Raw genomic sequence first — 27,595 nt, 5'->3', positions numbered from 1 at the left:
TTGAAAGCAAGGAGACTGGTTGAAAATCTGTATGAGGAGTATTTAAACCTCTAGGTTCCCTCCTCCACCCTAGGCAAAAGGCAGGAGATATGTTTATTCTGTGGAAAAACTGAAGGACAGAAGCTCTAGTCCAGAAGATTCAAGTATAACAGAACAGGAAAACTGAAAGCTGGAGAGTTAAGTGAACGTTTACTTACGGAAGAGTGGGCCCTCGCCCCTTTATCTTCTCTATTCCGAGAACGCTAACAGCCAGGCAAATGCCACCAAGCAAGAAACTGGAGGCTTGGTCTCTGGACGGGCCGAAGGATTCCAGAGAAAAGAACTATAGAGTCTATCATTTGGATATCCCCCAATTTAAAAGTAAAGAGTGAAAAATTTATACATATTTTAACATGATAAAAAATACAGGTTACCTCTAATATGCTGTATTATTTTGTCATAAGAGTTTACCACTTACTCTGCCTGCACTTAATTATTAAAGCTGAGTTCATCAAAGATTTCAGACTTCTCCAGTAGAAAAACTTAGAAATGTTGGCAAATTTTACATTAACAAGTTCTTGGCCTGATTAAGGGTCCTAAACTTCTCATTCAGAACTTGCTTTAAATAGAAAGCCTAACAAAGGAAGGTAATTTACAGATCTTATAAGGATAGAATTAGAAATTACACTTGGTATTAGGGTCTACCGCTACTAGATGGAAATGCCGTACCAAGCTAGATAACTGTGGTAGGCTGAAAAACTGGCCCCCAAGATATTCAGGAAACTTTATACGAAATGGTGCACTATTTAGACCATAAATAGAAAATGGTATCCTTACCCTAAATAATGAGTACAGTAGTCCTCACTTATCCACAGAGGATATGTTCCAAGACCCCCAGTGGATGTCTGAAACCACAGATAGTACCAACCCTATATATATCATGTTTTTTTCCTATACATACATACCTATGATAAAGTTTAATTTATAAATGAGGCACAGCAAGAGATTAACAACAACAACTAATAATAAAGTAGAATAATGATAACAATACACTGTAATTAAAGTTACCGTAGATCTTAGCAACCTCAGCATATGATTCTTTTTGTTTCCTTATTAAGTAGAGAACTTTTACCTTTTCACTTAAAAGAAGCACTTTACAGCTTCTCTTTGGCATATCTAAATTGCCAGCATCACTACTCTTGTGCTCTGAGGCCATTATTAAGTAAAATAAGGGTTGCTTGAACACAAGCACTGTGATACCACAACAGGCGATCTGATAACCAAGACAGCTATTAAGTGATTAATGGGCAAGTAGTATACACAGTGTGGATAGATACGCTGGACACTGGGATGATTCATATCCAGGGTGGGACAGAGGGGGGTGCATGAGATTTCATCTCGCTACTCAGAATGGTGTGTAATTTAAAACTTATGGATTGTTTATTTCTAGAATATGCCATTTAATATTTTCGGACCTTGGTTGACTACAGATAACTGAAACCACAGAAAGTGAAACCACAAATAACAGCGGGCTATTGTAGTTCTAAAATTAGATATGATGGAAATGAATCAATGATACTAAATTCCAGTAGAATAGGCTTTTGAATAGTATAAAAGTAGGCCCAAACTCATTTTGCTGAACATGGAAAAATCAGCAAGTCTTAGATATTAAAAACTAGAAATAAACAGACGTTCTCCTTATAAACTGAGAGACTGAATAAAAACTGGAATGGGACTATATTTCTCATTGTGTAATGCAGTGTCATTTGGGGCCCTGTCCCCACACCATCTAAATTAACATTTCCTCCCACCATTGGAAGCTACACCTGTCTGTAATCAACTCTCTTCTTACCTCCTTATACAGAAAACTTAGAGTAGCTGAAAAGGAAAATTGAGGTCTTTCCTTTGAATATGCAATAGCAATCACAGAAAGGCCATTTTACCTGGTAAAGAAAAAGAACTTAATGACAATGTATGAGCACAGTGGTTTCAATTCCAAAGAATTAAGTAAGAGAAAAAACTTAAGTATTCCTTCCTTAAAAGCCATAAAGACAAATCATAAGAGTCATGAATTATTAGAAAAATATATCTTAAACTCTGCTTTCTGTAGCAGAATATCATAAATACAATGTTTGATAATATCAAAGTTCACCTATTTAATAAAAACTTCCATTTTCATTTTTTAAAAGAGGTAAAAAGTCATAAATCTCTGTGTAGAAGCTAAGCACAGTCTCACCTGTGGCTTTGGCAAATCAAAAGTTTGAAAATGAAATACACAAAACCACTCCTGTGAAAGTGGCCCAAACTGACGGCACAATCAGAATGAATAGAAAAATCAGATTGAAACAGCAAAAGCAAAATAACGAAAAAATAACAAAGGCTACAAAATTCAATATAATAAAATTTTGCATATGAGTGAGAAAATTGCCTCCTCTGTACCCTGAATGGATTCATGGTAAATTGGAGCCTATTCTGGATGGCAGAGTTAATATATTTTACACCCAAAATTCCCTGTAGAAAATTTAAGACAAATACAGTAGGAATGCAAAAGAACCACTGAATTAAATAGAATGGGCAGACATGTGACTAAGTACCATATCCTTACAGCCAGATGCTGTTCTACCCATTAACAGTGAAGTCCCACTAAAGGGCACACTGCAAACACTGTGAAAGGTGTATATTAGTGGTAAAAATTAAGCAAGTTATAGTTGGCAAAGTGTACTTTTTAAGAAATAAGAAACTAGATAGAAAAATCATCATGAGAAATTACAATTACAAATGAAACATATCAAGAAATAAAGACTGAAATCATTACAATTTCATGGAATATAAAAAGGATTAACCAAAGACTAATAACTAGTACAGTATAGTGTTGTACCATCAATTAAACTTTACCAAAACAGGCAGCTGTGAAACATTTTTTCTAATGAAATGAGACTTTTGTAGATATACACTAATATATGAATCTGTTATGCTAAATTAATAAGAAACTGACAATGTCCACAGAAGAATTAAACGTGACCCTTTCAGAGCCATTCTATATACTACATAATCTTAATAATTTAGGACGTAAAGTGTGTAAAAGTGAAAATTCAATTGAAATGATGGCTATCCTGCCAAAAAAATTAACAGGAATACAGTCATGCAATAGTGATCGTAATAAACTTCATAAGAAGTCTATTTTATCTATTACACCTGTCTAAATTTTCATTTAAGAGATATATTGTTTTTAGGAGAGTAAAATAAGATTTTATTCTCTCTTATTAAAAATTCTTTATCTAATACATTTTCACAGATACTGGCAGGAAGAAGGAATTCTTCAGTACTGACATATTTATATACATTGATCATAATATGATCATCACAGAATTTCAGAGCTAAACTGTTACAGCCTGTACATTTTACAGATGAAGAACTGGAGAACCAAAGAGATATTCAGTGGCTATCCTAACCAGAGATGACTTCTAATCCACTGGAAAGCCTGAGAAGAATATGCAAATAGCAAAGCTCATATTAATGTTTCATGAAGAATAGGCATTTGCATTCTGGACTCTTCAAGGAAACAAGTGGAAATTTAAAGAAAGTCACTGAAAAGTTTCTTAAAAGAATAAGATACTGCATAAATTAGATTATACATATGTATGTGCAAAAAGGAAGATAAGATAGCTATAAATTTAAAAGATGTTTGCCTACATTGGTAAAATATAAAACCAGTCAAATCTGAAAGATTAGGGACAAACATAAGGATGCATTTTCACTTCTTTAATGAACACTTTCTAAGACTTGTTGGGCCAAACACTATCTTAGACACTAGACATTTAAAGATAAATAAGAAAGTAAAAGACTAATAATCTTAGAGAAGCCCACAGTTTTTGTGAGACAAAAATGTAACCGATTATACCTTGTGGGGTGCTAGCTACTTCTTTATCTACTGTAAGAAACTGCAAGGCATCTTGAAGAACATCTTTTTTGCTTTGAGAATAATCATTTAAGTGATCTGTTTTACTTCTGAAAATATTTGGCAATTAAGTAACAACTGTTCAAGAGGAAAGACAGGAAAGAGCATTACTTTTGGCTTCACAAAAGCAAACCACTCCCCCATAATGGAGAGCAGCGGAGAAACGGAGTATGCACAGGAATCCAAGATCTCACGAAAGCTAAAAACTGCTTCTCTTTTCAGTCACAATATTACATCTCTCCTGGTCTGGTGGCCTCAGGATAAGATCAGGTGGCATGAAGAACCTGAGAAACTCCATGTCAGGGAAAGGGAAGGTATGAGTTGGTGACTAGGACCTAGCCTGTCCTGGGAAAGATTTAACTCTAGACAGAGATGTGTATGAGGCTAGAATTGCTTTGACCAAGCCAGTCTAAAAGTAATGTTAGAGGAATAGTTTTCTGGTGTGCATGTGTATGTGTGAGTGTTGCCTAAAGAGCTATAAGATTAAGTGTTTGTGCCAAAGGTCACGTGGAAGAAGCCTAGCAATCTCCCTTGTCTATCTTGTCTATCTCCCTTATACCCTAAAATACTATCATCAGACTAACGGGGTAAGTTAGAAATACCTACCTTCAACAACATCAACATGTAGTAATGAAGGCAGCAAATGCACAAAATATAGGGTCAATCTATGAACTCATCAGAATTTCACCTTTCTAGAACCTAGTGACTGGAATCAGGACACCTTAAATGGAATATGTTTAAAATCTCAGGGCACAATCATAAAAGGGAACAACCTAGAAAGCAAAAAGGGATCCTTGTGATATTGCAATGCACTGTGATTCGGAATGGGGAGGAGAGAATGGGCCAAGCTATTTTGTTTGAATAATAAAGAAATATAACCTTTATTTTGTTCAGCAAACTGGGAATTCCCAGAATGAGACAGTGGAAATCCCAAGAAGAAAAAGCTATGCAGCAGGGTTAGAGAATGGAGGGTTTCAGAAAGAACGCCTTTAAGTAAAAACTGGACTGGATATATTACCTGATAAATTTGATTGTATCGAAAAAAGATTTAACAATTCTTTTAGAGAGTTTAAGAAAAATAGTGAAAATCCTAACAAATGAAAATATAAGGCAATTCCTAACTCTAGGTGAAAAAATTTTTCTAAGACAGAAAATATAATATTATACTACTTGACTCAGATGTGAACAATATTTATGTCACCACAAAAATACAAATATTGAATATTCATTTGACCAAATGTGATATAACTATGATGGAATAACAGAAGGAGAGGGGTGAAGGAGTGTTCGTGGAGTCAGAGAGCTCAATCCTGTTCTTCAATAGCAGAAAATAAGCAGGTCATGTACAAAAACAGAAAACCAAGACAGAGCACCATAAACAGATTTTGTAGAAATAGGGAGAGAAAAGGAAAAAACATCTACAACAATAGAAAACGATTACCTCCCAGGAGGTGGCACTTTGGGTGTGGGAATGGGTAGGAGAAAAGGTTGCTTTATTTTTCAGTATAAGCCATGATATTTTAATTGACTTTTAAATCACGGGCATGTATTATTATGTACTACTTGGAACTTATATAATTTTTTTCCATCATATTACCTTCTTTATTTTGAACATACAAAAGAAGAGAAAAAAACTGTAAAAAATAAGGTTGCAGAAATCCTCAAGAAACTATCGCAGCCAGACCCAAAGGTATATTAAAAATTATATATCATGATCAAGTAGCATTTATCCCAGAATGCAAAGATGGGTCAAAAAGAGAAAATCACTATAATTTACTGCATGAATGTCATAAAAAGGAAAATGATATGATAACCTGACTAGATACAGAAAAGGCATTTGTTAACTCCCAAAACCTATTTGTGATTTAAAAAAAACCTTTGTAAAAATAGAAGCAAAAATTTTTTAACATGATAAAAGGTATCTAACAGAAATTTACCAAAAACATACTTAATGGAGAAAATTTAGCCATATTCCTTTTGAGGTTGAGAATAAGGTATAAATATCTCCCTCTCCTCCATCCAATGAGAGTCAATGTTTAAGCCAGTACTAGAGGTCCTAGCCAATATATAAAAAGAGACAATTATAGAACCAAGAGTGTTCAGCAAGACTGTTGAATCAACAAAATATATCAATCAACAGTGTGGCAGTACAGTAGAAGTATCAAATTTAAAAAGGTAGCATTTATTATAAAAATGGAAAATAATAAATATCTAGAAATTACACTAATAATTAAAAACAAACTCAGAGAACAGAAAAAGAGCTATACCCTATTCATTGAGAAGATGACTTAACATTGTAAAAACACAGATTTTCTCCAAATTAATCTAAATTCAAAGCCATTCCAACTAAACTCCTATCAATAATTTTTGGGTAACCTAACAAATTGATTCTGAAATTTGTATGTTAAACCAAATGTCCACAAATATTTAAGAAAATCTTCCCTCTGGTACCAGATATCAATTACAAAGTCATTACAACAAGTGTGGTTGCTAGGGAACAGACTAATAAATCCACCGACTACACTAGACATCCCAGAGACTCACTTATGTCAGGCCACTTCTCTTACATACATCAAAATCTCATATATGCATGGTTCTGAACCATGAGTTTAAAACAATGAAATTTATCGTAATTGCTGTTATATTTAGATTTTATTTCTTTCGATCTAGGGAAATTAGGCCTGAAAAATACTAGAACTCAAAGATCTAACTTCCATTTTCCTAAGAGAGCATTTTCTATAATTTCTGTCCCCAGCCTCTAACACTCTTCCACCGACCACAGAAGATTTTCCCTATACCTGTTTGGCAAAGGGGGCTGGGAGGAAGACAGGAGACAATCACATATTACATTATATCTAAATTTGCATAATAGCAGTAGTACTATATATATATAAAGTACATACAATGTTTAATACACAGTGTTCAAAAATACTAGTTCCCATCCCTTTCCTCGAGGTACGAAGTTTGATGCCTCGCTATAGAACTTCACAAATAGTTCTACCCTAATTTCTAAGGAGAGAGTTATTGAAGGCAAAATGCAGCCTGGGATGAGGTGTAGCACATGAAATACAACTCTTTCCTATAGAGCAGTGGTTCTCATATTTGAACAGGCATCAGAATCACTTGGAGAGCTTGTTACAGCACAAATTGCTGGACTCCATCCTCAGTTTCTGATCAGCAGGTCTGGGGTGAGTTGCATTTATAACAACTTTCTGGGTGGTGCTAATGCTCCTTGTCCACAGGCCACATTTTGAGAAACACTGCCCTACAGAGCACCAGTTCTCAAGTGACGGCAATTTTGCTCTCCAGGAGAAATTAGGCAGTGATTGTGTATATTGTTGGTTGTCACAACCTGGAGGGACGGGGGGAGAAGTAATATCGGCATCTAGTAAGCACAGACCAAGGATGCTGCTATATATCCTATCATGCACATGACCGCTCCCCACAGCAAGGAATTATCTGGTTAAAAATGTCAGTGGCACTGAGGTTGAGAAACCCTGCTACAGAGTAAAACATAACTTACTCCAAATATTATGATCTGATCTTAAGTTGGTGAAAGTTCTTCAGTGAGTTTCAGAAACATGACATAGAATAAATATTCAAAGAACTGTATTTTTCTTGAAGTATTGATAACTCTTTGAATTTTACTCATCCATAGCAAAATGAAATTTTAAAAATATTAAAATTTAAAGGTATATTGAGCTACAGAAAGAAATAAGCCTTTATGTAATGTTATTGGTAGATTTCTAGTAAAGAAACATAAATTAACATTCATTTTGCAAGAACTATAAGAAAACTAACTATATCAAAAGACTAACTTCCTTGAAAAATAATGATCAACAATGTTTATTTCTTAAGCTGAGTGAAAAGCAAACAACTGTTCATTTTACTATTATTTAGTATAAATGAAATATTTTATAATGAACAATTTGTTTTAAGGAAAAGCAGTGATTACAGCAGTAATCAATCCTAAGTAAACATGTATGAGGAAAATGTACTTTATATACACATGCATGTGTATGTATGTATATACATACAGACTACACACACTCACACACACACACACACATATAAACACAGAAAAATGAACTTACTCCAGTAGGCTGAAAAATAAGTCCATCCATTTCATGGCTGACTTCCTTGGCAAAATTTCCTTCAAGTAGCTATAAAATAAATACATGTATTTTTAGAAATATAATAATCAATACAATAATCATGTAAAAAGTATTTTAATTTTTTGTCAGCTTTATAAAAACTTCTTAATACATGAGCTTTAAGAACTGAAATACAATATGAGGAAGATGGGTGATCATGAGGGATCTAGGTTAACATATTGTACGATTTTTTTTTTTTAAATATACGAAGATTTTCATTCCATGGCAGGCTAAATATATTGAACAATACTCATAACTACAACAATCAAAATGATGGATAAAATATTAAAAACATATTTTTAAATGCACTGCTGAGCCAGCACAAAAGGAAGAAAGACATAGAGGCCAAAAGCAAAGTGAAAGTAGAAACTCTGGGATGTAATAAATAAACAGACTAAAAAATAAACATACACAAAAAAGGAGACAGCAGAGAAACTTGCTTGGGGATAGATGGAAGCCAGCAGAGGAGAGATCTCCTGAAAATTTGTAACCATAAGCAGATCAAACATGGGGATTGCAATCCAAAAATATATTATGTGTGTCTTCCCAAAATCCTCAAGCAGAGAATTTTTTTAACCTTTCTTTTTTGCCCTACTTTTTGTTTTGTTGCCTTTATACTTTCTCAAGCAGAGAATTGCATTATAAAAGATACACATTATAAAATACAAACGACAGTTTTTTCAATGCTGTCTTTATTAAAGAGCAGAGTTATAGGCCCAATTAGTTCTCTAATTAGTTCTGAGCAAGTAGTTTTAAATGCTTCTCTTTCACAGATTTTTATTATTTTGAAGAACTGAACATGCATATCACTGATGGAGGCCCTAAACATTGATTTTTGCATTTCAGAGAAAAAAATGGATTAACTTTCACAAAGCCAGGTAATGTCATGTTATCCAGAGTCTGACCAACTGATAGCACATTCAGGATAGGTCTAGGATTCAAATATGTATCTCTAATATTTTGGATATGTTGTATGTTATACATCTCTTTTACCACAATCACATCCTTTTGAAACCACTACACCTTCAGGGAGATCTGCATTCCAAAAGCAACAACCAAAATTTCAAGTATATTTCACATACAACAAAATCCTCCCAAACTGTGACTTCATCTTCTCTGCCATTTCATTCTTCAAAATCTGCAATTTCTCTAAACTGAGGGCAGTTCAGCAAAGAAAAGTAAGAGCAATCCTTGTTTCTAACTGCTTTAAGACCAATGTGAATTTCAATATCTACATTTCTTTAAAACTGCAAAGTTCCTTTGTCAAATGCATAGGGACAGAAATTAGAGAGGCTGGGGGGAAGGGAGAATGTTAGTGTTTTAATGGGTACAGAGCTTCAGTTTGGACAGATGAAAAAGATTTGTAGACGGACAATGGTGATGGTTGCACAACAATGTGAATGGACACAATGCCACTGAACTAAATGCTTAAAAATGGGTAAACTGGTAAATTTTATGTTATGTATATTTTATCACAATTTTTTCTTAAATTGTAATGCTCTTAATGTTTTCTTTTTTGTTTTTTCCTCTTATTACAACACTAAGAAAGTGAGGAGTTGGCAAATTAGGACTCTTAGAGTCCATTATCCAGAGTTTGGCCAAATGGGCAGAAATTTGAGAACAGTTCTGAGATTCACACATTTGTCTCCAATTCACTCATAGGTTTAAATGACTTAGCCAACTGAGGAGGAAATTTGCTGAAGTAAAAATTCAGTATGAATTAAAAGTACAGATTTCTTAGAAATTCCTTTTGTCACTGGTGTATGCCCTAAGCAGTTCAAAGGAAGTTTTAAAAGTGCTTAACCCTTCCTCAAGGTTGTTTTTCAGTTAGAGATATGTTAGGAAGAGATACCATCATCAACTGGCCTGAATTAGACTGAGCCCCACCGCAAGAGCAGTGCCTGCACAGACAGCTCAGATGACGACCTAAAGTTGCCGCTTGCTTCATTTTAGTATTAAAATCTCCACCCCAGGAGGAAGCTAAGCCTTTATTAGCATAACATGCAATGTATGTGAGAGCATGTCTTCATACTGCGCCTGCACAAGCTAATAGTCACCTCTACGTGTGATGATAACTTTCCTTTTAAATTCCCTACCTGAAATAAAAGACACCTGCTTTCCCCTGCTCAGGGAACCATAGCTTTGGAAAAACTTCCACGTGGTTTCTTTATTTACAGCAAATAAATTTTACGTTGTGTGATAACTACTTCCAGTTAAGGCTCTGATTTCAACTCACCAAGCAGCAAACCCACTTTGGTCCAGTAATACTTTCAATAGAGAAAAAACAAACCCTAAGCATCAAAGTGTCAAAATATCAGCTTACATTCTTGGTGGAAATTTGGAAGGCAATATTAAACTAAAGCCTTTGTTTCATATATGTGATATATTCATCCTGGAGGAAAAAATTTTTGGAACTTGGTCTCATATTGAGAAGTGTATATATATATATACACATATATATATACACACACACACACACATATATATGTATATGTATATATAAGACTTTCGTGTTCTATTTTAACTTTTCTCAAATATCCATAAACTAGTGATGGGTAAAGGTTCAAACAAGACAAAAATGGATAACCTTGATACTTCTTGTACCCCATCATGAAAAGGTAACCTGCTGCAATGAAATGCAATGAAAACCAAATACACAATAATCTCTTTTAAAAAGATTTTTTAAAGGTTAAAAGAATTTATTCTCCTTTAATTGTAGGTATATCATCTATGGCAAGTAAACATAGCTTTTCCATTCTTAGCCCAAACTTCTCAAATTCATATAATGGACAGTCCCTGCATATAAGGTATGTATAAAGTAACAGTAACAAGTATAGAGTCAGCAAGACTCTAGATAACATGTTACCTGTTGTAGAAATGAAAGTAACTTCATTTTTTATTTTACTCTAACTTTCTACTAATCAGAGAACTTAAGGGACTATGAAATTTCTTGGGTCAAAACAAGAGATACTCCTTGTTTTTATTCTTGTTTTACTCCTTGTTGATTACTCAACAATACTACTTTCTTTACTTAACAAATCAACACTTACAATATCAATTATCATGTATTAAGGACCTACTATAAAGTGTTGTTGTGCTTGGTTCTTAGAATATATCATTCAAAACACACAATTCCTCACAAGATACGTACTTTTGAGTTTTGTAACATTCAATTTGCCAGAAAAGGAAACTGAGGCCATCAGAGATTAAGTAACTAGCTTCAAGCAAACAGTTAAGAAAGCAAAATCACTCAAAACAGATTTCAATTAGACTTTAACTAAAAATAAGGAGAAAACCAAAGAAAGACTTCTCTGATTCTCTGAAACAAATGCTCCAAAGATTTCTGCAATTTCCTACATATATAGGTCCTCCAATCATTTAAAATTTAAAGACTTTAAATGTATTTATTGTAGCATGTACTATACAAACAAGGTGCATACAAAGGGAGGTAAAATTCTTGGAAGGGAGAATAAGGTTTTTTAAGATTAGAGATGAAATATAAAAACTTTATTACTACTGTATAATTTATAATTAATAAATTGATTTATTCACATTTGAAATCATATATGTATGTAAACTAATATGTTAAATTAAAAATATTGCTTTTTCCCATTCACAATTCTTGAAAGAAAATTTATCCAAACTTGTTATGGGCATCTTCTATATATCAGTATCTTCACCATTACAGCCAATATTTAAGTCATTTAACACGTTTCTGTTATTTTTACTACTGTCTCTGAGTTACACCATACTTCAAATTATACATGAGACTGTTACTGCAGATGTTATCCAAAGCTACAAGTACCAACTGAATAACATTAGGAAAGTTTCTTCCCCTCATTCATTCTATAGGTCTATATTCATAATCTTGAAAGTATTTAGCTTCTTTAAAGTTATCTTTAAAACGTAGGTTTAAGGGAAAGTTTCACTTTCATTTACAATGAAAAAAATGGCAAGAGAACGTTGCTTCTAAACTAACAATAATAAAAAAGCAGATAATCTGTAAAATCGTAACTTTTGTTAAGGCCATTGAGCTGAGGTCTCCAGGGAACCAGGTGAACTGAATCCCAACGCCCTCTAAAGGAAGATGAGACATATGAACAGATTCATTTTTGGGAGAATTCACCTTTTGAATTTATTCACCTTTTGGGAGAAACCATTTTATACTCCAGGCCTCTCAGTAAGCTCAAGCAACAGCAGTCAAATGCTGAAGGAATCTGAAGTCTTTGGAGGACTGAAGATAACTATACAGCAAGACAAACACATCTCAAATACAAAACAGACTGATTCAACCACTAACCCCCTTCCTCCAAATGAAGCCTATTAACAAATGGAAAGAAGTGGTATGCCCATTATTAATATATTTACCTTAGTCTCTACTGTTCATACAGAAAAAATGAACGTCCAGTATCAAATAAAAAAATTATCACACACACACACACAAAGCAAGAAAAAATAACACACTCAATTTTTAAGGCAGCCAACAAAACAAGACAGAGAGATGGGCCATATTTTGGAATTATCAAAGACTTTAAAGTAACCTTAACATTTTAAAGGAAAAGGTGGAAAACATGCATGAACATACGTGAAATTTCAGCAAAGAGATGAAAAACTATAAAAATGAGACAAGTAGAAATGAAAGAAACAAAAAATACAGTACAAGAGAAAAAGAATGCTAATCATTGGGAATGATAATCAATGAGATTATCAGCAGACTGGACACAGCAAAGGAAAGAATCAGCAAACTTGAAAAAAGTGTGTAGCCCTACTTCCAACTGAAATACAAAAAAACAAAAGGGGGGGACGGGGAGGGACAGAAATGAGAATCAAAGAGCTGAGAGACTACACTAAAAGATATAACATCTGTACAACTGGAGTGTGATAAGACAGAGATAAGGGAACAGAAGAAATAATTGGGAGAAGTAATGCCACGGATTACCGCAAAATTAATTAAACACATGCACATGCACACACATCCCCCAGTGGAAGCCAAGAGAACAAGAAGAAGGATTTAAGAAAAAAACACACATAGTCAAACCCCAGCAAGAGGGTAAAAATATTACACGCAGAGGTACAAATGTAAGATTGACAGCAGACTCCTTGTCAGGAATTATATAAACCACAAGATAAGGGAACACCAGTTTTAAAGTACTAATAGAAAAATTGTAAACCCAAAAATCTTTAGCAAATGAAAACATCTTTCAAAAATGGAGGCACAATACAGATTTTTTTCAGACAGACAAAATCTGATCAAATTAACTTCCACCAGACCAGAACACAAAAGATTTTAAAAGAAAGTTTTCTGGTAGAGGAATATGATACCAAAAGAAAAAAAAAAATCTGTTATCTAAACAAAAGATATGAAGAATATCAGAAATGGTTGAAAACTAGAATAAATATAAAATATTTATTCCACTCTATCTCCTTAAAATATAATTGACTATTAAAGCAAAAACATTAAAATGTATTGTGGGGTTTATAACATGTTTAGAAGCAAAATACATGAGAGGAAATAGAATGATATTGTTGCCTGGTTCTTACCCCAACTATGAAGTGGTACATTATTTAAAGGTAAATAGTGAAAGGTTAAAGAGATATAATATAAACCTTAGAATTTAACTCCTAAAATATAAAACAAAGATGTATCTTTGTTAATAAGCCTAAAGTGGAGCTATAATTATAGAAATTAAAACATTCTCAAGTAATCCAAATGATGGCAAGAAAAGAAGGAAAAAGGAAATGAGAACACATGGGGCGAATATAAACCAAGTAGTAGAATGGCAGATCTAAATCAAACCTTAGTAATAATTACATTAAATTTAAATGGTACAAATGCCCCAATTAACAGGGAGACATTGTCAGATTGTAAAAAAAAATCAAAAATCAACTTATGCTGTCTACAATAAACTCACTTTGTATATAAAGATTCAATGAGATTAAAAGTGCAAGGATAGAAAAAGATGTTAAATCCTAACACTAATGAAAAGAAAGCTGAAGTGGCTAAGCTATATTAATATTGGACAAAGAAGACTTAAGAACAAGAAATATTAGTAGAGATAAAAAGGCACAATACATACTGATGAAGAACCTATAACAATTTTAAACGTACATGCACCTAAAAAGAAAGCCTCAGGGGCTGGCCTGGTGGCGCAAGCGGTTAAGTGCTCGCGCTCCGCTGCGGCAGCCCAGGGTTCGCTGGTTCAGATCCCGGGTGCACACTGACGCACCGCTTGGCAAGCCATGCTGTGGCGGCGTCCCATATAAAGTGGAGGAAGATGGGCACGGATGTTAACCCACGGCCAGTCTTCCTCAGCAAAAAAAAGAGGAGGATTGGCAGATGTTAGCACAGGGCTGGTCTTCCTCACAAAAAAAAAAAAAAAGAAAGAAAGAAAGAAAGCCTCAAAATGCATTTTTAAAAAAACTGCCCAATAGCAGTTAAGTTCATGTGTTCCACTTTGGCAGCCTCAGGTTCCCCAGTTTGGATGCTGGGCATGGACCTACTCACTGCTCATCAAGCCATGCTGAGGCAGCATCCCACATAGAAGAACTAGAAGGACCTACAACTAAGATATACAACTATGTACTGGGGCTTTGGGGAGACAAAAGAAAAAGAGGAAAATTGGCAACAGATGTTAGCTCAGGGCCAATCTTCCTCAAAAAAAAAAAGGTTTAAAAAAAACCATACAGAGACGATAAGAAAAATAAGACAAAAATCCTCAATTATACATGGAGAATTTAAGACTGTTCTCTGAGTAAATAACTGAACAAGTAGAAAAAAAATTCAATAGGGGTAAAGACATCTTGAAAAGACTTATAGAACACAAGCAGACAGAAAATCAGTAAGAATATGGAAGACTATAACTACAAACACTGAAATAACCTGACCTAGTTGACATTTATAGGATATTCCACTCAACAAGAGAAGAAAACATTTTTCCAAGTGCATACAACACATTTATAGGTTAAAGTCATATAAAGTATGTTCTCTGACCACAATGAATTAAATTAAGTATCAATAAGAGAAAGATAGCTGGAAAATCCCCCAATGTTTAGAGACTTAATAACACACTTCTAAATAACCCATGAATAAGAAGAAGAAATCAAAAGGAAAATTTCAAAGTATTTCAAACTGAATGAAAATGAAAATACAGTAGATTGAGATTCGAAGGATGCAGCTAAAGTGAGCTTACAGGAAAATTTATTGTACTAAATGACTAACTAGAAAAGAAGAAAGGTCATAAATCAATGTCACCTTAAAAAAGAAAATATCGACTTCGACCTTAAGAAACTAAGGAGAACTCTAGAGAATTTAGAAATTGCAGATACAAGTGGGAGCCACTTGGGCTGAGATCAGAAACCCAACGAAGAGGACCATGCCCAGTGAAGACCCAGATATCACGGAACAGGGTGCAGCCGCAGCAAACTGGATGAGAGAAATTGATGAAATGTCTTGATAAAGTGTCTCACCAGCTTTTAAAAATGCAAGTGGAGGTTAGAAAGCAGTATGTCTGAATTTAAAACTTTAAAATAGAAATGATAGCCAGGGATAAGTTGCCAAAGTGAAAGTGACTAAATCAGAAGAAAGTCATTGAGATGAAAATTTCAAAAAAATGGAGAAGTCAGGGTGATCAACAGATCAAACCAAACAGGGAAGATGCATTCAGCAAGGATCATGGGCAGTCTTTGAGAGAAGAGTTTAAGTAAGGCACCATCTCCAAGAGAGAAGGAGTTCCCAAGAAACCAAAAAGAGTCTCAACATACTTAGTTAAAAAAGCATGGCTTGAAAGGTCAGGTTTTACTTTAATAATTTAAATATCAGATAACTTAAAAACTCATTTTGGTATTCTTTTGTCTCTGATATTATATTCCAAAATAGAATGTCTTATATTTTTAAACTACCCTGTTTTTTTCCTCTTCTATATTTTAAGTAAAACTTATTTACGAGTTGCACTGGTACTCTTACGTAAGAAGTGTTAATCTAAATTTTTCTTAGATAATTTGTCAGACAATAACATCTCAATAAAAATAAAATTTCATCCAGTGTTCATTAAAGAGATATTTCCTGACTGCCTCCAATGCTGGAAACCCAGCCAGCATTAGAGACACTGGGGACCCAAGGATAATATAAGCCTAGGCCAATATGCTTAAATGTTACCTTAATTTTAATTGAACAGTAAAAACACTAAATGCAATGATGTAATTAGTCATTTCTCCCTATTAATCTTTATTCAGAAACACAGTTCTACTTAAATGACCCAAGATGTTTTTAAAACACTTCTAACAAATTTTTAAAAAGCTATCTCACTTTAAAAATATTTAACTGCAAAACCTTAGAGAAGATTTTAAGTGGAATATGTGGCGAATTATCCTAAACTAAGATACATTTGTTTTCAGAACTACAATTTTCTCAATTATTTTCCACCAGATAAATTAGAAGACAATTAGATAAAAAGTAAAATAGTAGACATAATATATCAAATAGTTATTAATAAAGCACGATAGTATTTCATAGTTTTACATATAAAATTTAAATTTGCTTACCTATGAACATAATCTCATCACTTGAATACCATCTGAATATCCTACAGAAGGCATGTAACTTTCCATTGACCAAAGACTGGTGGAACTGACAAAGGTTATACCAGGTGATTGACTCTAAATTGATATTTTACATGTCAATGAATCAGGAAGTAATTGAAAACCAAATCATTATAATTGCATAAGCAGAGAAAGATAATGCAAAAGGGCTTGAAATTAGAAACATGAGAAACAAAACAGAAACTGTAGCTAAAGCATAGAAAGGAACCTTTTAGAAATAAGCAAAATGATAGTTTAAGACTACAGTGAAGAAGCAAATGAATCTGTAGCGTAATTAGAAATGCAAATAGGCAACACCAATTCATTATATTATAGAAAAGTACACCAAGGGAATACTTAAACAAGAAAAGAATAAACTAGCTCCATCTTTCTGTCCTAGACAATTCTACTCACATCAGATATTTTCTGAGCACATATTCCCACACAGCCTCAACTGATTGCCTGAGAATACTCAACATAGTAGCTTGTATCTGCTGACTTTTTTTAACGTGCTTTCATAACTCCTCTAAAATTCAAGGTTTAGTTTTACCAATCTCCCCAAAACGGAAATTTCCAATCACCTGGATATTATTCTTCATTCTTTTTCATTCCCCAAGTCTAACTTCTGGATTAGGTTAAGATTATTCATTGCTTCTGTACCCTAAATATTCCTCTAATCAGTACAAAATCATTCTATAAAACTCATCCTTCTTGCTCACAATAAAGCCTATATCATAATCTTCTTTTAAAAACAATAATTTGATTTCCATTATTTACCAATGATGCCTAAACAACTATATCATTAAAGTTAGCTAATCAAAATATAAATAAGCTTCTGGAATACTACCATTGCCTCTTTCATTAACCCATATTACTGCAATTAAAATTAAACATAATGATTCTGGTGAATCCCACTTGACAAATTAAAAAATCCAAAAACAAAATTTCTCTAGAAAATATAGTTTCTTTATTATTTTTGGTGGTTGTTAGTCTTAATTTTACCAAAATTCCCTCATAATTTCACAAAGTAAAAGTCAGCTCACCCTCATGGAACAATTAAAGTTCTTTTAGCCAAATATCCAATTTTTCTTTATAATCTCATATTTGAGGCATCATTTATTCATTCAACAAACATTCATTTAATGCCAATAACTGACCGCCACTCTATCAAGTGTTTGAGATTAAAAGAGATTAGTCAGTCTCTTTGCTGGAAGAGCTAGTGTCAGGGTCTGGTGTGGAGGTCCCCAATTCAAATGCCTACAGGCACCAGGCCGTGAACCTGAAATGGACTGGGTATAAGATAATAGGGACTAGGGAGAACTAAGAGGAGACGGCATCCTCAAAATGTTGAGCAAACTCAACATTTTGTAAGTATTGTATGAGCTTAAACTTTCTGGGGCCTACCAGTTTATGACTTCTGGTTAATATGGACCGAAATATACATAAAATAGTCATTTTACAGTAAGTGCTTCTCATAGAGAGGTTTAAAGACTTCTAAGGGAATAGAAAAATAATTATAATTTCATCTATCATTCACAGTTTTATTCAAATGCTTACTGACTACTAATTATGTATCCATGAAAAAAAAAAGATGAGAAGAACAGGAGGAGAAGGAAGAGGTAAAACATATAACACTATATACCAGGAGCTGTTCATATAAACACATTTTAGTCTTATAACAATCTTAGGATGTAGTGACCCTTATTATCCCCATTTTAAGGTGAAGTTTAGAACTTGCCCAAGGTCACAGAGCAAGGAACCGAGAACCCAAAATCATTCTGGCTCCAGAATCCATGTTCTTAACCGCTTTTCTAAATTAGGGTGTCACATTCCCAGAAATCTTCTCCCAATCTCTAGCCTATGTTATAGGCTCCTCTGACATACTCTCATAGCACCCTGTGCTTCCCTCCTTCACAGGGTTTTCCTGTTCAATTCTCTGACTACCAAAGTGAGCTGCAGGCTTTTTGAGGTCAGGAATCATTTCTTATCATTGTATCTTTCGCATCTATTACAGTAATCTGTCACAGAGTAAGCTCTCACTTCACCAAACGTGTGCTAAATAAATGGAAAGTGACTAGCATAGTGACAGGATCAATAAAAACAAACCAATACATATCGGTTAGGTAGAAAACACATGGAATGTATTATTCCAAGAAATTGTGTAAAATGAAAACAAAAAATTGTAAGGGAAGTTTGGAAGCTATCAATTTGACGCATATATAGATTATTAAAGGGGTAAGATTTTTTTAAAAAAAGCTAAAATCATCTCTCACAGTTAACAACTTTCTCACGAACCATCCTTTATAACTTGCGTTATCTCCAGTAGGGATAACAGTGACAGGGGCCTAACTGGTCTCCCTGCTTGTAGGTGAACTTCCTTTCTCCAAACTATTTCTATGCACTACTGCTAGAAATGACTTTCTAAAACAAACAATTTGGGAGGCTTTGGGCAAGATGGCGGCGTAAGCAGACTCTGAACTCACCTCCTCCCACAGGCACAGCCAATTTACAACTACTCATGGAAAAATTACCACAAGACAGAACTGAAAACTGGATAAGAGGAACTCTTGCAACAAAGGACAATCCTAATTGAGGTGGAAGAGGCAGAAACTCCCTTCTGGAGAGAAAAAACGCCGCCTTCACAAGCCGCCAGCTTCACGGCCGCTGGGAGCAGCCCACAAGTCCGCAGCCCTCCGTGGAGGAGCGGGGCCCTGAGCCGGGGAATGCACCCGCTGTGGGCATTTTGTGGACCCAGCACAATTGAGGCGAGTGGCATAATATCTGCCTTTGCCTGCTACTAAAACATTGGGGAATACCCCCAGAAAACCCGGTTCACAAAGAAATTAAAACCAGCTCTTCAAGGGCCCGCGCACAAACTCACCCATTTCAGAAAGCATCCTAAAATCACCAGAAAGAAAGGTGCATAGTGCTTTGGTGAAAAGAGACTCACCTGATAGGCCCTGAGTGCATCTCGGTGAGAGGTGAGACCTCTCCAGGGATTGGGACATTGGCGGTGGCCATTGTTGTGGCCTGGTGTGGGCTTGCTGACACAGACGCCATTGGAGTTCTCCCTGCGGCCTGCTAGCCCAGGGTCTGCCCCACCCGCTAGAGCACCGATTTAATCCAGCTCAGCCAGGGCAGGCAGCCCACCCTAGAGACTGGCCCCACCCAACAACAAGCCCTCAGGCAACTTGTGGGCCTGCATAGATTGGTGACTGGATTCTCTGCAGCCTGGCAACTCAGCCGTGGGGCAGGGCGTGCACAAGGAGCAGGTGTAGAGTGTGCGGCAGTGGTGGAGTGTGTGGGGTTCCCGCCGTGGAGAGACTGGGTCCACTTCGGGAGGTCGGGGGGCACACACAGGGCAGGACTGTGTTGACTGTGTGTGTGGACCTGTGGGAGGCAGGGCTTGTCAGCTGCAGAAGACTTGTGCTTCTCAAAGACCCACATAGGTGGTTGCCCCACCTTCCAAAGCCTGAAGCAATTGGGTGCTCCTGTGCCTGAGGCCAGCCCCACCCAGCTGCAATCCTCAGAGAGCTGACAAGAGACCTAAAGGCTGGAGGCTTATAGCAATTGTAAGGCCCTGAGCCTAACAACCTGCCACGCTGGGGGCCTACTCACTTAAAAGAAATACTGCAACACAAATGTGGTCGTAGAACTTGCAGCCAACTGGGCTGGGGCTCCCCACACCCAATGAAGAGACTGAAGGGCCCACAACAACTACAAACAGCTGAGCATTACAACAGCTGACCAGGAGCATAACTCGGCCTACCTGGGCGCATACAGGGAGAGCAAACAGGCCATAACAGAGGGACACACGTAGCCCACATAGGGGTCACCCCTGGAACATTGAGAACTGAGGGAAGCACACTGCAGGACTCCTAAGGCATCACTTGTATAAGGTCACCTATCCAAGAGCAGGAGACGTAGCTGACCTACCTAATACATAGACACAAGTACAGGGAAAGAGGCAAAATGAGGAGGCAAAGGAATACATTCCAAGTAAGGGAACAGGACAAAACTCCAGAAAAGGAACTAAGTGAAACAGAAATGAGCAACCTACCTGACAGAGAGTTCAAACTAAGAGTGTTAAGGATGCTCACTGATCTGGGGAGAAGAATAGATGAACACAGTGAGAATGTCAACAAAGAAATGGAAGATATAAAAAAGAACCAATCAGAAATGAAGAATATGACACTGGAAATGAAAAATTCGCTAGAGGGACTCAAAAGCAGAGTAGAGGATACAGAAGAATGGATCTGAGAGCTAGACGACAGACTAGAAGAAATTACCCAAGCTGAACAGGTAAAAGAAAAAAGAACTAAAACGAGTGAGGACAGTCTAAGGGACATCTGGGACAACATCAAGGGCACTAACATCCGTGTGATAGGTGTCCCGGAAGAAGAAGAGCGAGACAAAGGGGCAGAGAATCTATTTCAAGAAATAATAGATGAAAACTTCCCTAACCTAAGGAAGGAAACAGACATCCAGGTACAGGAAGCACAGAGAGCCCCAAACGAGATAAACCCAAAGAGGCCCACACCAAGACACACCATAATCAAAATGTCTAGAATTAAAGATAAAGAGAGAATCCTAAAAGCTGCCAGAGAAAGACAAGTTACATACAAAGGAAACCCCATAAGGCTATCAGCTGACTTCTCAGCAGAAATCTTACAGGCTAGAAGAGAGTGGCACGCTATATTTAAAGTGCTCAAAGGAAAAAACAGCCAAGAATACTCTACCCAGCAAGATTATCATTCAAAATGGAAGGAGAGATCAAAAATTTCCCAGACAAGCAAAAATTAAAGGAGTTTGTCACCAAGAAACCAGTGCTACAAGAAATGTTAAAGGGACTGATTTAAGGGGAAAAGAGAAGACCACAAATAGGAAAAATTATCTATTTCCATGATAAGAGGGCAATGGATACAAAGGCACAAAAAAGAGGTTAGATATGATATCAAAAACATAAAATGAGGGAGGAGGGGAGTTAAAGAGAAGAGCTTTCAGACAGAGGCCAAACTAAAGGGACCATCAGTTCTGTATAGAAGGAGAAAGGAACAGAGAAGGACTACTAAAGCACTGAGAAAAAGTTAAAAAATGGCAGTAAGGACATACTTATCAATAGCTACTTTAAATGTCAATGGACTAAATGCCACAATTAAAAGGCATAGGGTGGCTGATTGGATAAAAAAACAAGACCCATAAATATGCTGCATACAAGAGACACACTTCAGACCTAAAGACACTCACAAACTGAAAGTGAAGGCATGGAAAAAGATACTCCATGCAAATGGCAATGAAAAGAAAGCTGGGGTAGCAGTACTCATATCAGACAAAATAGACTTTAAAACAAAAACTGTAAAAAGAGACAAAGAAGGGCATTACATAACGATCAAGGGAACAATCCAACAAGAGGATATAACACTTGTAAATATCTACGCACCCAATGTAGGTGCACCTAAATATATAAAGCAATTATTAACAGACATAAAAACAGAAATAGACAGTAACACAATAATAGTAGGGGACTTTAACATTCCACTTACACCAATGGATAGATCATCCAAACAGAAGATCAATAAGGAAACATTGGCCTTAAATAACACACTAGAACAGATGGACCTAGTAGACATATACAGAGCATTCCATCCAAAAACCGAAGAATACACGTTCTTTTCAAACGCACATGGAACATTCCCCAGGACTGATCACATATTAGGCCACAAAACAAGTCTCCATAAATTCAAGAAGATTGAAATAATACCAAGCATCTTTTCTGACCACAACGGTATGAAACTGGAAATCAACTATAGGAAGAAAATCAGAAAAGCCACAAATACGTGGAGATTAAACAAAATGCTACTGAACAACGACTGGGTCAACAAAGAAATCAAAGAAGAAATCAAAAAATACCTGGAGACAAATGAAAATGAAAATATGACATGCCAGAATTTATGGGATACAGCAAAAGCGGTTCTAAGAGGGAAGTTTATAGCAATACAGGCCTATCTCAACAAACAAGAAAAATCTTAAATAAACAATGTAACAATGCACCTAAAGGGATTGGAAAAAGAAGAACAAACAAACCCCAAAATCAGTAGAAGAAGGGAAATAATAAAAATCAGAGCAGAAATAAATGAAATAGAGACCAAAAAAACAATAGAAAAAATTAATAAAACCAAGAGCTGGTTCTTTGAAAAGATCAACAAAATTGACAAACCTTTAGCTAGGCTCACCAAGAAAAAAAGAGAGAAGGCACAAATAAGTAAAATCAGAAATGAAAGAGGAGAAATTACAATGGACACCTCAGAAATACAAAAGATTATAAGAAAATAATATGAAAAGCTATATGCCAACCAATTCGACAATCTGGAAGAAATGGATAAATTCTTAGAATCATACAACCTTCCAAAACTGGATCAAGAAGAAGTAGAGAATTTGAATAGACCAATCACCAGTAAGGAGATCGAAACAGTAAACAAAAAACCTCCCCAAAAATAAAAGTCCAGGACCAGACAGCTTCCCTGGTGAATTCTACCAAACATTCAAAGAAGACAATACCTATCCTACTCAAACTCTTCCAAAAAATTGAGGAGGAGGGGAAGCTCCCTAACTCATTCTAGGAAGCCGACATTACCCTGATACCAAAACCAGACAAGGACAACACAAAAAAAAGAAAATTACAGGCCAATATCACTGATGAACATCGATGCAAAAATCCTCATCAAAATACTAGCAAATCGCACACAACAATACGTTAAAAAGATTACACACCATGATCAAGTGGGATTTACTCCAGGTATGCAGGGGCTGGTTCAACATTCGCAAATCAATCAACGTAATACACCACATTAATAAAATGAAGAACAAAAATCACATGATCATCTCAATAGATGCAGAGAAAGCATTTGACAAGATAGTGCATCCATTTATGACAAAAACTCTGAATAAAATGGGGATAGAAGGAAAGTTCCTCAACCTAATAAAGACCATATATGACAAACCCACAGCTAATATCATCCTCAATGGTGAAAGACTGAAAGCTATCCCTCTAAGAACAGGAACCAGACAAGGATGCCCACTGTCACCACTCCCATTTAACACAGTACTGGAAGTCCTAGCCAGAGCAATCAGGCAAGAAAAGAAATAAAAGGGATCCAAATTGGAAAGAAAGAAGTGAAACTGTCACTATTTGCAGATGACATGATTTTATATAAGAAAACCCTAAAGAATCCACCAGAAAACTTTTAGAAGTAATAAACGAATACGGTAAAGTTGCAGGATATAAAATCAACATACAAAAATCAGTTGCACTTCTATACACTAACAACGAAGTAGCAGAAAGAGAAATTAAGAATACAATCCCATTTACAACTGCAACAAAAAGAATAAAATACCTAGGACTTAACCAAAGAGGTGAAAGAGCTGTACACCAAAAACTATAAAACATTGCTGAAAGAAACTGAAGAAGACACAAAGAAATAGAAAGATATTCCGTGCTCTTGGATTGGAAGAATTAACATACTTAAGATGTCCATACTTCCTAAAGCTATCTATAGATTCAATGCAATCCCTATCAAAGTTCCAACAACATTTTTCACAGAAATAGAGCAAAGAATCCTAAAATTTATAAGGAACAACAAAAGACCCCGAATAGCTAAAGGAATCCTGAGAAAAAAGAACAAAGCTGGAGTTATCACACTCCCTGATTTCAAAATATACTACAAAGCTATAGTAACCAAAACAGCATGGTACTGGTACAAAAACAGACACACAGATCAATGGAATAGAATCGAAAGCCCAGAAATAAACCCACACATCTATGGACAGCTAATCTTTGACAAAGGAGCCAAGAACATACAATGGGGAAAAGAAAGTCTCTTCAACAAATGGTGTTGGGAAAACTGGATAGCCACATGCAAAAAAATGAAAGTAGACCCTTACCTTACACCATACACAAAAATTAACTCCAAATGGATTAAAGACTTGACTGTAAGACCTGAAACTATGAAACTTCTAGAAGAAAACATAGGCAGTATGCTCTTCGACATCGGTCTTAGCAACATATTTTCAAGCACCATGTCTGACCGGGCAAGAGAAACAATAGAAAAAATAAACAAATGGGACTACATCAAACTAAAAAGCTTCTGCACAGCAAAGGAAACCATCAACAAAACGAAAAGACAACCTAACAATTGGCAGAAGACATTTGCAGACCATACATCTGATAAAGGTTTAATCTCCAAAATATATAAAGAATTCATACATCTCAACAACAAAAAAACTAACAACCCAATTAAAAAATGGGCAAAAGACCTGAACAGACATTTCTCCAAAGAAGATATACAGATAGCCAACAGACACATGAAAAGATGTTCAAAATCACTATCAGGGAAATGCAAATCAAAACTTCAATGAGATATCACCTCACGCCAGTCAGAATGCCTATAATTAACAAGACAGGAAACAACATGTGTTGGAGAGGATGTGGAGAGAAGGGAACTCTCATACACTGCTGGTGGGAGTGTAAACTGGTGCAGCCACTATGGAAAACAGTATGGAGATTCCTCAAAAAATCAAGGATAGAACTACCATATGATCCAGCTATTCCACTGCTGGGTATTTATCCAAAGAACTTGAAAACACCAATGCGTAAAGATACATGCACCCCTGTGTTCATTGCAGCGTTATTCACAATAGCCAAGACTTGGAAGCAACCTAAGTGCCCATCAAGGGACGAATGGATAAAGAAGATGTGGTATATATACACAATGGAATACTACTCAGCCATAAAAAACGATGAAATCCAGCCATTTGTGACAACATGGATGGACATTGAGGGTATTATGCAAAGTGAAATAAGTCAGAGGGAGAAGGTCAAATACCGTATGAGTTCCTTCATTAAGTAGCAGATAATAACAACAATAGACAAACACATAGAGACAGAGATGGGATTGGTGATTACCAGAGGGGAAGGGGGGAGGGAGGAGGGCGAAACAGATAATTGGGCACATGTGTGTGGTGATGGGTTGTAATTAGTATTTGGGTGGTGAACATGATGTAATCTATGCAGAAATACAAGTATAATGATGTACACCTGAAATTTATACAATATTATAAACCAATGTTACTGCAATAAACAAAAAATTTTTTAAAAAAAGCACATCAGCACAATTAAAAATATTTTGAAAAGTGCAAAAAAAAATAAAAAAATATATAAAACAAATAAAACAAACAATTTGTTATGCATCATAGTCACATCTAAAAATCTTTGAATGCTCTTCACTGCCTATAGTCCAAGCTTCTTTAGCATGGTTTTGAAAGTTCTTGTTTTTTCTGGGCAACCTCTCCTAAATGTTTTCCACAATGTTTATACAGATTGCCGCTGGTAAAAGGTATAGGCAAATAGGGGCCGGCCATGTGGCATAGTGGTTAGCTTTGCGCATTCCGCTTCAGCGGCCCGGGGTTCACTGGTTTGGATCCTGGGCCTGGACCTACTCGCTGCTTATTGAGCCATGCTGAGGCAGCGTCCCACGTAGAGGAGCTACAACTCTACAACTATGATCACAGCTATGTGCTGGGGCTTTGGGGCGAAAAAAGAAAAAAAAGAGGAAGATTGGCAACAGATGTTAGCACAGGGCCAATCTTCCTTTAAAAAAAAAAATGGTATAGGCAAATATTTCCTTCATGGGTAGAAAAACATGACCTACTAGTTTGGAATAATATTAAGCACTTTCAGAAGAAATACAAGAATGGAATAGATACTCAACCATAAACACATATATAGTTCAATAAAAATTAAACTAAAATACATAAATAAATGGTCTGAATGTTAAAAGAAAAGGGACAAAAATTAGATTAAAAAACCAAAGAAGAAGTTAAACATTTGTAATTTGAGCATAAAGGGGAAATCATATTTATTTCTAAAATATAATTTAAGACTTCCAAACAAAGAGCAATATGATAAATTACAAAACAATATGTTTCATGCAAAAATATATCCTTTGCTTGAACAGGTATGTACTGAAGAATCAAATTTACCAAAAGAGAGGTCTGGCCTTTGCTCTCCGCTACTGGGAGATTGTCTCTAGGCCCCTGGAATGTCCTGCCTGACAAGCATATCTTTGTTTGCCTGAGGGGTTTGGCCACCCGACAGTCTAACAACGCGATTTATGATGGAGGCTTTGGAACATGCCACATCAGTTCTGACCTCCAAAGGAACAGGAGACTCAACGTATTATCCCGACCTCTGGGAGAGGCTGAAGACTATAGGTCAGCCATGCAGGCAGCATGTGGTTGAATCACAACATAAACACTGAACACCAAAGCCTCAGGTGAGCCTCCCTAGTTGGCAATACTCTTTGAATATTCTCATACATCTTAGCCAGGAGGAGGTAATGCCATCCATGACTCCCTGAGGAGAGGACGACCAAAAGTTTCATCTTTGGGTCCCTCCCAGATTTTACCCTATGCAGCTCTTCCTTTTGTTATAGCAAAACTATAATCATAAGTATAGTGCTTTCCTGAATCTGTGAGCAGTTTTAATGAATTATCAAATCTGAGGGAGTCCCTGGGAACCTTAGAATTTGCAGCCAGCAGGTCTGAAAAAGGGTGGCCCTGGGGACCCCCAAACTTGTGGCTGGTGTCTGAATTAAGGGCAGTCTTGTGGGGACTATGCAGTTGGCCTGAACTCATTGCAAGAAGTTTTTGTCACTGTATTTCTCTAGTTGATACAATTTAGACTGTCCTCAATGTCACACCCACCAGCAGGAAAGCATATGACTTCCCCTGTTGGGCACTATTGCCAAGAGGCTGTTCAAGAAGTGGCAGACCGTAGAATGATGCCACAGTTGCCCTGCCTGTTAATGGATAAAGTGACCCAGTTAGCCACCACAGACAAGACCTTTAATAGACACTGAGTATCTCTGGA

The 27,595-nt window shown here is 36.1% G+C and overlaps 1 protein-coding gene across 3 annotated transcripts in view; it reads right to left on the bottom strand.

The window, feature by feature from the left end:
- RNGTT (RNA guanylyltransferase and 5'-phosphatase) overlaps positions 1-27,595 on the bottom strand; it is a 308,561-nt gene that overhangs the window by 134,188 nt on the left and 146,778 nt on the right. For all 3 annotated transcript variants that reach the window (XM_058566657.1, XM_058566656.1, XM_058566655.1), the window contains one exon: positions 8,032-8,100. In XM_058566657.1, the coding sequence (XP_058422640.1) occupies positions 8,032-8,100 (69 nt within the window). The remainder of the gene's footprint in view (positions 1-8,031; positions 8,101-27,595) is intronic.

The sequence above is a fragment of the Diceros bicornis genome, chromosome 23, assembly GCF_020826845.1.
Source record: "Diceros bicornis minor isolate mBicDic1 chromosome 23, mDicBic1.mat.cur, whole genome shotgun sequence".
Classification (NCBI taxonomy): Eukaryota; Metazoa; Chordata; class Mammalia; order Perissodactyla; family Rhinocerotidae; genus Diceros; species Diceros bicornis.
The sequence above is the reverse complement of the archived record's forward strand: the minus strand, read 5'-3'. Positions and strand labels throughout refer to the sequence as shown.